General features: G+C 41.2%; 1 protein-coding gene across 7 annotated transcripts in view; it reads right to left on the reverse strand.

The window, feature by feature from the left end:
• VPS54 (VPS54 subunit of GARP complex) overlaps window positions 1-14,371 on the reverse strand; it is a 73,101-nt gene that overhangs the window by 3,546 nt on the left and 55,184 nt on the right. For 5 of the 7 annotated variants that reach the window (XM_050952043.1, XM_050952039.1, XM_050952042.1 and 2 more), the window contains 6 exons: window positions 11,370-11,475; window positions 7,967-8,054; window positions 6,990-7,111; window positions 6,797-6,877; window positions 2,259-2,366; window positions 1,125-1,219 (listed from right to left, as the gene is read on the reverse strand). In XM_050952043.1, the coding sequence (XP_050808000.1) occupies window positions 1,125-1,219; window positions 2,259-2,366; window positions 6,797-6,877; window positions 6,990-7,111; window positions 7,967-8,054; window positions 11,370-11,475 (600 nt within the window). The remainder of the gene's footprint in view (window positions 1-1,124; window positions 1,220-2,258; window positions 2,367-6,796; window positions 6,878-6,989; window positions 7,112-7,966; window positions 8,055-11,369; window positions 11,476-14,371) is intronic. The other 2 variants (XM_050952044.1, XM_050952045.1) reach the window with 2 other exon arrangements.

Genomic DNA, 14,371 nt, shown 5'->3' on the forward strand with positions numbered 1-14,371 from the left:
GACAAAATACCTACGCAGATGTCTAGAGATCTTTGCCTGAACCAATAACAGTAAAGGGTGGAAAAAGGGGATTTTTGCTCACAAATCTAACAAGTACACCACAAATGAGTACATACCTGTCATTCATACGTACATACATACTAGCCTATGGGGCAAGTGTACCCTAACATTTCCGTGGGGGAAGGATGAAGTTTGGGCATAGGAGGAAGGATTTCCGACTAATGCCCTATAAAAAGGTGAGGCAGCTCGCCATTAAGCAGGCAATCTACCCATCTATCTGCTCCTGTCTACTCTTCATTGCCTCTACCTTCAACTACGTATCGATGCTACCCATTTACGACGGCTATTAACTATTCATAGGCCATATTATTTTTTTCCAAACTGTAAGTCTCTATTTCGTTTTAGTTAAGGCATACAGAGTTAAATTAGAGAGCAAGCAGCTCTGCATTAGCTTCCTCTGCCAGAGGTGTGAAAACGGACATTGCCACAGGCGTGGCCCATATCTTCCAACACCAGGTTATTAAAACAGAGTGTGAGTATTAACCACGTTTGCAGCTTATAACATTGTATTACCATAGATGTATCTCTTACAGAACTGTGATTCTTGTAACTCCGTAATCCTAACTGCTTTACCTTTGGCTTACTATCCCATTGATTTAAATAAAAAGGTCTCTAGGACTGTATCTGTCTCAGTGTAAGCTCCTGTCATACCCCCGAAGTTCCTTTTATAAACTCTCTGAAGCCTGATTCAGGATGAACTTTATCTTCTGATCAAACAAACTGGCGAACCAAACCCATACTAATTAATATCCAATAATTATTATTAATTAAATAAAATTAAATTAGGTGGATAAATTAAATCAGCTCTACTAACACCCCCAAATCAGGCTACACCCAGTTCTTTTCTTTACTCACCAGATTATGTTCCCTCTCCCCCCACCTATTTTCTCTAAAAGCAGTGCCCTGTTCACGTTGCACCTTTTAGCAGAACAGGGCTCCAAACAGATCCTGCATTCTAAATACAACATACAGTGGCATTTTGATTACAGCAGGTAGATTTATTAAGAGAACTAAGTATTGTAGCTACTGTGGAAATTAGTATTAAAACAAGCGTCCATACATACCCATTCTGAGGTCCTCCATCATTGACTACGTTTAAATGGGCCAGCTGCCTCTTCAAATGAAGTTTGTAGCTTGCATTAATTCTTAAAAACAACATCTACAACAAAACCATAAAACCCAGTAATCTGTGTGTAATAGCATCAGAATAAGGAACTTCACTTCATTCATATAATTCTTCCCCAAAACTCTCTTCTGTAGCACTCCCAGAAAAAAAAAGTGCGCTAACTCTAATGAAGTACAAACATTTGATTCTTTAGAATGGGTGCATGCCTAAACTAATGTTTTATATAAGGAGTCTTTCCCTCCATAATCTCTCTGCTCCTGTTGGATGGTATATTCTCACTTGTCTATTGCGTCTAGTATTTACATTGTAAACTCTTTGGGACAGGGACCTGTCTTCTCTGTCTGGGAGGCATCCAGCACACTTGTAGGTGCTATAAAATAATAAACAATATCTTTCTTGTACTGTAACCCTTACATAAAACAAAAGGATCAGTTATCATCTACGGGTTTTTTAGCACAATTCTTATGAACAGAAGAGGCAGACTGCAATCCAATGCATTAAGTGACAGAATGGTCCTTCCTGGCCACCTATAAAAGCACTGACTGTAGCCTAATATTAAAACGAGCACACCGAGAAAAGACTGGGCTCATAGCAGATTTAGTGACATGAATAATCCAGTGCTGTAGTTAAATTTGAATTGTATTACAGCTGCATCAAACGGCTGTTCTAGTGTAGATTTCAGTAGTAATTCTGGGAGATTCTCAAGATGACCACACACAACAGCCAAGTTATTGCCCTTGTGTAGAATTTCACCACTAACTCTTGTATTCAGCATATGTACATCTAGATAGTAAGAACAAGGTTGATGCAAAAGGGAAGTGAGGCAGCTTAGTGTTGCCCTGGGGAACTAGAGTAGAGCAAATATTGCAAAAAAAAATACCCCCCACCCCTCCCAAACGGAAAAAAGCTTCAATTCAAACTGAACTCACTGCAGTGGTTGTTGTTCACCACACATGGCTATTTTCACTAGATGCTTTTGTCTGTGGAAAGCAAAACTGTTCCAAGGACTGGTAATGACGTGTGTTTATGAGGGAAGTGCTACAATAGCTACAAAACAACTTAAAATGCTCACCTGTGTTTGCTCCTCAGGGAGGAGGTCATATATAGCTTCATGCATCTTTGCCATTTGCTTACAAATATTCCTGAAGCAGGCTGAAGGAACAGGCGCTTTCACCTCATACTGGTAAGAAAGACAACATTGGTCACCTGTTTTCCAACATCTTTAGAAAATGGTCAAAAGGAAAATGTTCTTAGCTGCCTCCTACGCTGCCAGGCCTTTCAGACAGCATTGACTAAAAGCTGTTATTGATCCATGGGCAGCTTGCCTTATAGAATCATTGGCACTTTAATTCAACAGGGCAATTCAAATCAAACAGGAATCAATGCATCCATTTGTCTCGGTTAGTTTTAATTGCTGCTTCCTGCTCATTATTTTTAGCTGGCTTACATTAGACCTCTCAGTCATATTTTAGGGAGAGAATGATTAACATGACAGTTAAATGTGCATATGCCATGCCTTACACTAGTCCCATCTCCCCCTCTGGAACGTGCTTTCTCTCCACAGGAAATAATTCCGCCTATGACAGACGCACCACTTCTCATTCCAGTACAAATATTTGAAAAAAGAAAACAAGCAAGTCCTACAAGAACACGTAATTGGAAGTTTCTGACACAAGGAGAGATGAAAGCAGCTGAAAACCAAGTACAGTACGTGCCAAAGAACACGTAAAAATACAACTGAAGTCAGCCACTGACAGCATGGACTCATCCCAAGGAATGAGGAAAAATACTGGGAGTGAATAAGATGAGAGGTACCTTTCCTTGAGCATGGCTGGTATCTGAGAAACAAGCTATTGAAAGGAGATTTGCTGCAAGGGAACAACATTCTTACGTTCCCACACCTGGAAGGAAAGATCGTACTGTGATTTTCAAAGCAACGTCCTAGCTGCAATACTTTCCGCAGTAAAGCTGGATCTGTAGTTTCATGGCCAAGAGTAGGTCCCAAGTCTAGGCCTGCTTTAAACAGGCTTAGGCCCCAGAGGGCCCCCCTCTCGGAAATGGCAATCATGATACTTCCTCTAATTAGTAAAGAGCTTCAAGGCCTATGGATGAATTACTCAAGATTATTATTAATTTATAAATGTTGCTGAACTAAAAGGAGTTACATCTGCTTGCAGTAGGTCTGAATTTGGAGAACTCTGCTTGGCCATTGCTTGAAAGAGAAAAATTGGTGTTATCTATAAAGTTCTGAGGAAAAGGAAAGCTGATAGTTTAATTGTAGCTGAGAAATAAGTCTTGGAGACCAAGGGCCCAATCCTGCAAACATGGCCTACCAAAGATTGATTACCACTAAGGCTAATTGGACTACTTAGGGTAATGAGTACTATAAATAGGAGTACCTGCAGAAATGGGCTCCAAGTGACTTGAATTACAGTCTTCTGGCTTTAAAATGGTTGTGTTGTATTGTCTGTATCTGTGAAGTGGGACAGTCATAGAAAACTTGCAAGCTAATGCTGGGGCTGTTCAGCCCAAGTATCATGGGTTGCAATCCTGCAAGTTGCTCAGCATTTCCAGCCTCTCTCGTGCTCAACACCTCGCCGGAGCAGGCTCAGAGCTTTTATTGCTGCATCCAAATGGCAATGAAAGTATAGGTTCAAAGAGAGCCATGGGATCTTAGGGGATTGTATCATTTTCACTAATACAGTACCCCTATCCGTCTTCTACCTGCATCTCTACAACTAAGAGAACTGTGTCACACCAGTGCCACCAGGGCCCAATGCTCTAGATACTGTTACACACCCGTAGTAAGAGACAGGCCCCTGCCCCAAAGAGCTCTCAATCTAAACAAGAGAAGGAGGCGACACAGAGGCATGAAATGGTTTGCAGGTCACAGCAGGTCAGCTGCAAAGCCAGCAAGAGAACCGAGGGCTCCAGAGCCCCAGTTTAGTACCCTGTCCACTGGACCATGCTGATTGTTTCGTGAAGAGAAGCATATCACCCCACATTCAGTCTGTGATTTCTAGATCATATTAATTTTTGTTAAACACACTTAACACCGCACTGCCAGGCTCCAGAACAATGCCATTACAATGACTTGCTCATTCTTTCAGATTTACACATTTCAAGCCAGTGATCATTTTTATTTATGGGGTACTCAAGCCTTGAGACTCTGACACATACCCCTAAAAAGCAATGCTAACAAGGCTACAATTAACGAGCTATACTCCTGTCCTCTAGCTGTTGCATATTTCCTCTTTCAAGAGGTCCTTCAGCGTTTTCACTGTCATTCACCCAAGAGGAGAGTAGCAGTAATGTTAAGATCCCAGATCCTCAGCTCTATTAGGTACCAAACAACCAAAGGGACTAGGTTTATTGGTAAGGCAGGCAAGCTAGCACATGTCATAATATCCCTCCCGTATCCCTGCTGGCTGTAGTCATGTGAGTCAGCTGCTGAAATTGAAAACAATCCTAGCCTTCAAGAGCTTGAGAGGGCAGGAATCTTGCCAGCTTAAATCTTCTGCCATCTCACGAAAGAGTGGGCAGGGAAGATGGAACGACGGCATGGCAGATGCATGTTAGCCACAATCCAGACAAGCCCTGCACTATGGGTGTGTTGTTGTGCACCTCCACTCGAGGGGCCAGGAGTTAAACACTTATTTTCAAGGGATGGGAATAACAGTGACAGGGAAGATATTTAACAAAGTGGAAGTATATTTGGTCTGTGGTGGCTAGAACGCTATTTTGGACTTTGTCACCTTGCTGGAGTTGGTCTTTTCAAACACATTTAATTAATGAAAAGACATTGTAATACAACAGAAAAAAATAAACTCTTCTCCCATTTCCTCTCTGTGGCAATCCGACCCCACACTCCCCATCAGCAGCAATTCTTGCTACCTTCACAAAATGTCGGGGGGGTGGGGTGGGAGGAGGGAGAACACAATATATTCCAAAAGATTTTCCCTGTCCCCGGTATTTTACTTTTTCTGAAACAGAGCGTAGGCGCTGTTTATGTAATTGTGCCTATAACCAATCACATAGCTAGATTTCCCCAACCCACTTCACACTGCGCAATGGACGCCTGAATTTTAAGTGGCTTCCATAATAAATGTATTTCCAGTCAAATTAGTCACTCAAAGGTTCGTTTTTTCCTACTGTAATATTTCCTTATGAAGCAGCTTTAAAAAACAAATCGAACAGGCTGCAAGTTTACTAAGTTTAATTATCAAAACTGACAGCCCACTTCTTCCCCTTTCCTGTTGCAGAGTAGTCCCTCAGCCCATCAGCAGTCCCACTGGGCCCTATGGAACACTTTGCAGAGCCAAGTACTACTCATTGTGGCAGAATCTGGCCCATACGGTTTAGCCAGACTCTTCAGAGGTTAATATGCGGCTCCTTGTACAGGCATCGACTCCAGGGCTGGAGCTACAGGCACCGACTTCCCAATGTGCTGGGGGGTGCTCACTGCTCAACCCCTGACTCTGCCACAGGCCCTGCCCCCACTCCATCCCTTCCCACCCCCTCCCCTGAGCCTGCCGTGCCCTCGCTCCTCCCACCCCCCAGCCTCCTGCACACCACGGAACAGCTGATCTGGAGGTACGGGGAAGAAGGGGGAAGCGGTGACTGGAGGGACTGTCAGCAGGTGGGAGGTGCTGGGACTGTGCGGGGAGCTGCTGACGTATTACTGTGGCTCTCTGGCAATGTATATTGGTAAATTCTGCCTCCTCCTCAGGCCCAGGTTGGCCACCCCTGGCCAAATGATCACTTGACACTGATTTCAATGAATAGATACAATCTATCTATCTTAGGTACTTATCCAGCCCCATTACAACCATGCCTCAGAACCTCTCTAACTTAAATGAATTTATCCTCAGAACACCTTTGTGAGGAGCGACACTGCGATTGTTCCTACTTTACAGATGGGGAACTGTGGCACAGGGTGACTAAATGACTGCCCAAAGTCACCCAGCAAGTGTGTGGCGGAACATGGAGTAAGTCCCGGATCTCTGAAGCTCCAGGCTGGTGGCCCAGCCACTGGACCATTCTTTCTCTCATGCCAATTTCCTATAGCTCATCAATTTTCCACCTGGGGTGCCCATTGCACTGAGAGGTCACATGGCACTGGCTCCTCCTTGCTTCCAGCTGCTTCTATAGGCAGCCGTACCCATGCTCTTCACTGCAGAAGAGCAGGAAATAGGAGTTGGTCTCAGGGATGGGATTGGGAGCCAGTGGCATGACTGGAACTGCTAGCCACAACAGCCATCAGCTGGATAAGACGCTCCAAGAACGCAGAGTAGCCAGGCATCTGGGTAAAGCATGGGAGCTACTATATTCACAGTAGCTACTGCACCAAGGAAAGCGTAACAATTTATTGCATCAAAGAGAGATTCAAGATATGACCAATGCTGATTTTATAAAGGTTAATGCCATACAGGCCTTGACTCTTAAAGAGTATATTTTCTTAAGTCCAGCATAGGGCCTCGTGGATATAGGTTTAAACAATGCCTAGACAGGGAAAATTTAGACTTCATTTGAAACATCTAGTCTAAGATTCTGTACATAATGAAACACCCAAATGAAACGTGGAGTATGATTATTTCCATAAATCCTTACCTTTGATAACAGTTTGTCAAATAAGCTATCCATTATGGCTACAAGCTTTGCTGAAATTTCAGCTATGTGGTCATGATAATCCTGTAATGGAAAAATAGGGTTTTATTTACCATCTAATGACATTCATACTCTTCACAGCACAACTGAGAAAGAGCATATATAGAGTTTAACTGGAAGATACATAAAGAATTACCTTAGTGATGTGGTCAAAATGCCTGAGCATGCTAAATTGTTTAGGCTGCAGTCGAGCTTCAAAATGAGTCCTGATAATAGGAATGTAGTGTACGATTAGCTGCAGGCAGCGTGAAGAGAGAGCTGTAAACCCAGAAGTAAGAGAAGGGAAAAAACAGCTCAATTATTACACAAGTATAGTCATTTTGTACAGCCTGCACCTTCTCTAAAACACAAAATACAGATCCAACACTCAAAAACAAGCTCGAAGATAATCAGGAAGTGAAAATTTATGAAGCCATTTAGTGAAAATACAAACATGTGACATCACTATATTCAGGTCAAAGATCCAGAGCACTTTACATTGAGGGTACCAACTCACCCAGTCCTTCATTCATTGATTGGAAGGGGAGTTTTAGCTAAGTAAAGACTGATTGTAGGATACGGAGCTACACAAAGAAAACCTTTCATCCACTAGTGAAATGTAGTCACCTCTGGAGCTGAATTTGGCAGCTGTTTAACATAGCGCAGCAACATTTCACAACAGCTTAGGACAGGAAGCAGAGAGTACTGTATTCAAGTGAAATACAGGGGTTGATTTAAGATAGGCAGGATGCTGCTACTTGTAAAAACGGAAGTACTGTGTATTCCAAATTTCAAACTCCAAAAAGCAAACAACCCCATCTGTGACAAGGTCACAATTTAAAAAGTAATTCTAGCTTCCAAAGTCACTTATTTTGACTGAAGACCATGTTTGGCTAAGAGATTGATTTCTTCTACTTCCAAGTAACATATTTGACACACACTGCAGCACGCTCCTTCAATGCTACAATTCATAGATTCTTATACAAATTCTATATTCAAAGTAAACACATCTTGGTAACCCCTTCTTATCTTTTCACATCTTTTCCAGAGCACTGCAACTTGGATATGGCTTATCCGGAATATTTAGTGTTTTATTAGACTGAGGAATGAGATCTGAACAGTAGAAATCCATACCTAAATTTTTTGTAGTTATTGTTTTCAAACCAACAACTTGCAATGCACCTGCTCCGAGAACTAGCTGGCAGCTTCTGGAGTTGAAATACTATGAGAGAGAGGGAAAAAAAGTAAAAGTTGAAGATCTGTATGTAATGTAGGGGGAGTATGGGGATGATAGGTACCTTAGAAATGCCATAGATAAAAGTGAGAGACTTTAATCACTGACAGATGATTGGGCTTGGTACTGAAGTTACCCAGATTTCTTGTTCTAAGAGAGTCCAATGCTCTTTCTAATGATTCCTCTTGTGCGTTTATTCAGGATCTCATAATCCGCATAGGACTTACTAGGGACCTGATCTAGAGTCATTAGGAGTCATTCCACTGACTTCAGTGGGCTTTGAATCAGGCTCTTGGTGTTTCTTGAATCAGTTCATGATGGCTCTCTGGATTGGAGTTCTGGGACAGCAATGGAAATAGGGGGTATTAAGAATGGACAATTATTTCCCAATTATTTCATTTCTGGAACTGACCGCTCCCTCCGTCTGAGGTATTTGGGTTGTGCTTCTCTTCCTGAAAACATTGGAGGCAGCTCTGACTTGTCATGGGGTGTGGCTAAGGCACTTCCGTCCTAATTCCAGATGAAGGCATGGAAGCAGTGAATTCTTACTAGAAGACTAAATAAAAACTTCTTGCACAGGGCCCTCAGAGGCAGTGAACAGGTATAGTGCCATTGAACTTGGCTGGCTAGGGCAGACTGCAGGAAAGGTTAGTCCCATGGAAATCATCAAACAACTAATTTTCTGATTTAGACTCTGACCTATCCCCCATCCCGCTCCGCCCCCCAAGCCAAACCTGGCACATTTGGGACACAGAAAGCAGTATGAAAAAATCAGTTAGGGAGAAAGAGTTAATAGTACTGAGAGAGGAGCAATCTTTTCCTCAGCAGTACTAATGATCCCACTGATTCACGATCCCATTCAGAGATCGGGGCCCCCGTCTCCGAAGAGAGTAGCGAGTGTGGGAAAAGATTCTTCATGCTGCTACCTACACTTAGCTATCCAAAGCAGGACTGCAATGGATAAGACGTGAGCACTGGACCACCATCCACCACCTGTGCTGCCAGAGGCAGAGGATGTGGAGTGGGGATGGAAGGAACATTGCCAAGCCCTAGAGCCCCTTGAACAAATCTAGACGGTCTCTACCTATTCCTGTGATACAAGCACAGAAATGTAGGAACATGGAGTTTCAGGCTGCTCTAGGAGAATTTATTATTCAGCTTTTGAGTCAGTTCATTGATTGCCTAGCAGAGCGCTGGACTCGTAACCATCTGCTATCCAGGACTCCTGACAGACTGACTCCTCAATACTCCTTCCCTATATCAACTTTGTTGGCCATCAGGGTATCAGATGGTCTGACAAGCAAAGAGGCAGGGAAGAAGCCTGAAGAGCAAGTGGAGTAAGATTCCCTAAGTCTGACAGTTTATAACAGAGAACTTCTGCATTCCTGTGCTGTGGGACTGACTGGTCTCTCTTCTGTGGTTATATTATCTGTGACATCTAGCCCAACAAAGCTGCATACTCCAACCCCAACATCTGTGCTTATGTCCACGCGGGCTTCCTGTTCACTGCCAGGTGCAATTCAAGGTGTTGGTGGTCATTTTCAAAGCCACAAATGGTTTGGGACCTGATTATCTGAGAACCACTTCGCACCCTATGCCTCAGATAAGACTGGCTACAGCTGAAGCCTGCCTAGATGCCACAGAGATAGGAACTACAGAAATTAATAAAATGCACAAGCCATTTTGGCAATGACAAACGAAATATACCAACAGGAATAATCACAATTCACCTATTAATGGAAAGTTTTAAGGATGAACTTGAATGATGACTCCGAGGAAAGAAAAGCCCCTATGTAAAAAAGGTTTAAAAGGAATATTTAAAAGGTCTGTAATCTTGAAAGGAATATTTAGAAGGTCTGTAACCTAGTACATTGGTAAACTTCCATTTATATTATATCTTTAATTTTTGTTAATCTTTTTTCTATCCAAATTGTCTTAAGCGTGGAGTTGGCCTTGACAGACTGGCCTCCTTCAATTGTAAGTGTAACAAACATCAGCTACCACGGTCTCACAGTTCCTTCCTTCAATGGCTAGGCTCAAGGATTCAAGCCAGGATAAGGGATAATTGGTCTGTTTCGACTCTCTCACCTCTTGAAGAGCACATTAAGAAATATGGAAAAGAGAAATCTGCAATTCCTCCCTCATACACAGACTGACTTAGTGAGCTCTCTTGCATTCATGGAAAAAAATGACTGTGTTTAATAGAAACACTTGAAAAAGATATGAGGCTGCCTGTCACATGTGAAACTATTGCATACTTTTGAAGTTTAGTATATGTTAGTCCCTGAAACTCATAAGGTTATGTTCTCACTTAGTTATCTATTTAGTCACTGTAATAACTGATGCCCCACATGACCTCTACAGACTCAGACTTTTTTCCCCCAGGTTTTACAAATGAGGAATAGTGAATTTTGTTATTCATATGCTTTTTCCATCTTTTGCATATTACATATATATATATGTAGTTTCATTATGTGTTTATCTTTATATAAAACAATATAAATAAAGTTTAAAACAAACCCTTCCATTTACAGTTCTCAGCTGGCTGCTATTTTGATATAAAATTATATTTCCAGTACTTTAAACACATAAGAAATCCTTTGTAGACAAACTTAGCAGCCAATGCCCCAGACTGAATTAACTGGCAGGTTTGGGGTTAGATCACAGCAATGACATTTTTATGGTTACTCATGTACTCCGATTAACGCCTCTACCAATAAACAGTTGATGAAGAGGTCACAGTTTTTAATTTAATTTCCATTTTACAGCAATGGTTTCACCAGAGAACTATTTTTCATCCTTCTAACCACAATAAGGTGACTTGTACAAATCAAGGAATTGGTTTCCTCCCTGCATACATACACTCCCAATGACATTCTGGCTTGCACTGCTCTTTCCTAGCCACAATCCTCTGCTTCACAACAACTTCTATCCAGCCTGAAGGACAAAAGACGATCTGACTCCAAAAATCAATATCAAAACATCTCTTTGGCTGGCTACCAGGGATCTTTAATATGCCGGTAAACAAGGGGACAAATGGCTTTCCTCTAGTTATTTCACATAACGGTATCTACTCTGAATTGCATTTAGATTAGTTCACAGTGTTACCCAACTACACCCTGCAATATGCGCCTTGTGATTCTTATAATTACACCAAAGATCACAGTCAAACTATTTTTCAATATTATTATTAATCACTGACATTGAATCGTACATTTTCATGGAGCATTAGAGACTCCACAAGAGGCATTCCCTGCCCTGAAGATCTTAGTATAGTATGGGCTACAAATTTGATAGTCATACCTTCAATAAATCACACAGACGAGTGAGCATGTCAGTAGTAACAGAAGGGATGTTATCCACACACTGGCAGTACTCAAGTATTATTTTTAGTAATAGCAACACTGTCCTATAAGAAAAGAAACAGAGTCAAATACGTAATTTCAGCTGATAAATAAAACTAACACCACAGGTTTGTAGACAGCAGGGATAGTTCTAACATATTCTTTATCTGCTCTCCTTTTCCATTTGCTGCATTCAGCTCTGTTAAGGTTCGTATGCAGCTGCTAATCTGAATTTTTAAAAGAATAAAAAGAGGTTTACCTGACACCATTTTCTCCGAGTAGTAGAGATTATAGTATTAAGTACCATTTTGCCTCTGAAAACCCCCTCACTCAAATTTAAAGATGGTAAAGTGGACTGACATGAAAACAGATTTATGCCCTTTTTGCTGCTGCTTCTTGATGTATAAAGAAAGTTTTTGTTTAAGAACATTACTCATTCCTGTTTGATTTTTTACACTGGTAAATCCAGGTTCTCTCTATCCTGGAAGACCTGATGGTGACTAAGGAAACAGTAAAATGATAACATTACAGGAGACCTCAGGGCCAATTCTGGCCCTTGCTCCAGCATAAAGGGGTTGTAAAGGAGGCACAAGTGACTCATTGCAGGAGCAGTATAGGCCTGATGATATAATTGGGTTTTATATCACTGAAAATCAATGGGACTTAGACTCCTAAATCACTTCTGAGAACATGAAAATTTGTCTCCAGATCAGTAAAATAACTGGAATCCAAAAGGACCTGTAAAGATGGGTAAAAAAAAAATCTTATAAAAATACTTAACTGGTGCAAGAATAATAGTTCCTGGAGTTTCAGAAAGTTCTTTTATAGAAATAATTATTATGTGAATGGAGGGATCTATTCATACATCAGTAGGAAAATATAAAGCTCCATTCTTAAAATACTGTGTAATCCTTGCCAATTTTGAGCAAGTGCTACAAGAAAAAAAATCCATTGCACACAGACAATGATGGGCATTGAAGAGGCTGTAATGAATGCAGAATCAGTAAGAGACTGAGCAGCTTTATACATATAGCACCAAGTGCTCAGAGATGTGGAGCACCTATAATTTCAACTGACTTTAATGGTAGTTGCAAGTACCCGGTATTTGTCAGCATCAGACTTCACCCATATAGAACATCTGTAATCCTTTGAAATCAGATATGAAGAAGGCAAGAAAATACAGTCCAGGCCATCCATGTTAGGCAAGGCTAGTATTCCAAACAGGTATCCTGACATTGCAAAGCAAAAATCTTCTTTCCACACAGTAGGGTGCAGAAAGAAGATGTACATACATCCAAAACAGGCATCTGTGCAATATTTGTAGGCCATCTGATTTGGGGGTTATTTTTTGTTAAATTGGTATTTTTAAAAAAATCAGGTGAAATAGAAGAAAAAAATCTGTAGAAATCTGTAGAATTAAAATGTTCTAGTTAATACTGAAGTTGATTTCTTCAAGGAGCTAAAAAATAAATAACACACATTTCTCCCTCAAATGACCAGACACGGATTAGCAAATGCAACTTCAATGCATGGTGCATCTGGTAGCTCCACTCCAGAGTCTATGCTGACTTTTAAAGGATATTTCTGTACTGCTGAAGGAGTTCAAGATGCTCTTTCATGGTCGTGGCAGTGGATGCTTTTGACGTTCTCTGATTAAAATATGACAACGTAGATCATTGTTGCTACCACTGTTATATAATTGCAACAAATGTTGTACAAAGTATGCCAAGTAAGGTGTCTATAGAAAGGTTATGATTTGCTGAAAATCGTTATGCTATTTGTATGCATGTATCATTTTTGTATCTGAAGTTATAAATATTAACTATGTACCTGTATTTCAAATGTTTGCTCCTGTGGTAACAACAGCGAAGTATTTAGCTAGCACACTGTGAAGGAACTGTTTAAGTTGAATGGCCCATCAAAGAACACTTAACTCACAATGGACCATGGGAGATGCCTATCTACACTTAATGGACTTTCCTGTGATGGCTTCTGGTATGACTAAGCGAAATCATGCACGGACATGTGAGTTGCTCATGTGACTCCAAACACCATTTTGTCAGCTGTAATTTTCCACAGTGAGAACAATGGGTTCTCTTCACTTGGCAGAAGCTATAAAAGGCTCTGGAAACATCTCCATTTTGCCTCTTTCATGCTCCAACCTCTGGACTATGAACTTACACTAATGGGAGCATTCTAACCAAAGGACTGGGGACCTTTCAATGATTTGGAAGCAACCAGAGACTTAACTTAAGCCAGCAGTTTATTCCATTACTACTACAAACCTGGTCCAAGAACTTTACAATTATTATATGTATTTGATTCCTTTAACCAATTTCAACTCTTGCCTTTTTTTTAAAAAATAAATAAACCTTTAGATTTTAGATATTAAAGGATTGGCAACAGTATAATAATTGGGTAAGACCTGAGTTATATATTTACCTGGGTGTTTTTGGTAGTGATACAAGGACTGGAATGCATGAGGAGATGGCTTTTCTGACTTCTCGTCAGCCAGTGTGGTGAGACAGAAGTTTACTTTTGTTGCTGGTTTCGTATATCTTATGGGAGAATAACTACCAGTTTTGGGGTGTGTCTGCCCTATTTCTCAGCAGTTTCTTCTGAATTTGGTATTCTCAGTTGTGACCCATGGATGCATGGTGACAATGCTCAAAGACCAGCTTAAGGTCTGTTCTTCAGGCTGCCATAAAAAAATTGAGCCACCACTTCCCTAGGTAACCCATTCCAGTGCTTCACCACCCTCCTAGTGAAATAGTGTTTTCTAATATCCAACCTAAACATCCCCCACTGCAACTTGACACCATTGCTCCTTGCTCTTTCATCTGCCACCACTGAGAACAGCTGAGCTTCATCCTCCTTGGAACCCCCCATTCAGGTAATTGAAGGCTATTATCAAATCCCCCCTCACTTTTCTGCACACTAAACAAGCCCAGTTCCCTCAGC

The sequence above is a fragment of the Gopherus flavomarginatus genome, chromosome 4 (assembly GCF_025201925.1).
Source record: "Gopherus flavomarginatus isolate rGopFla2 chromosome 4, rGopFla2.mat.asm, whole genome shotgun sequence".
Classification (NCBI taxonomy): domain Eukaryota; kingdom Metazoa; phylum Chordata; order Testudines; family Testudinidae; genus Gopherus; species Gopherus flavomarginatus.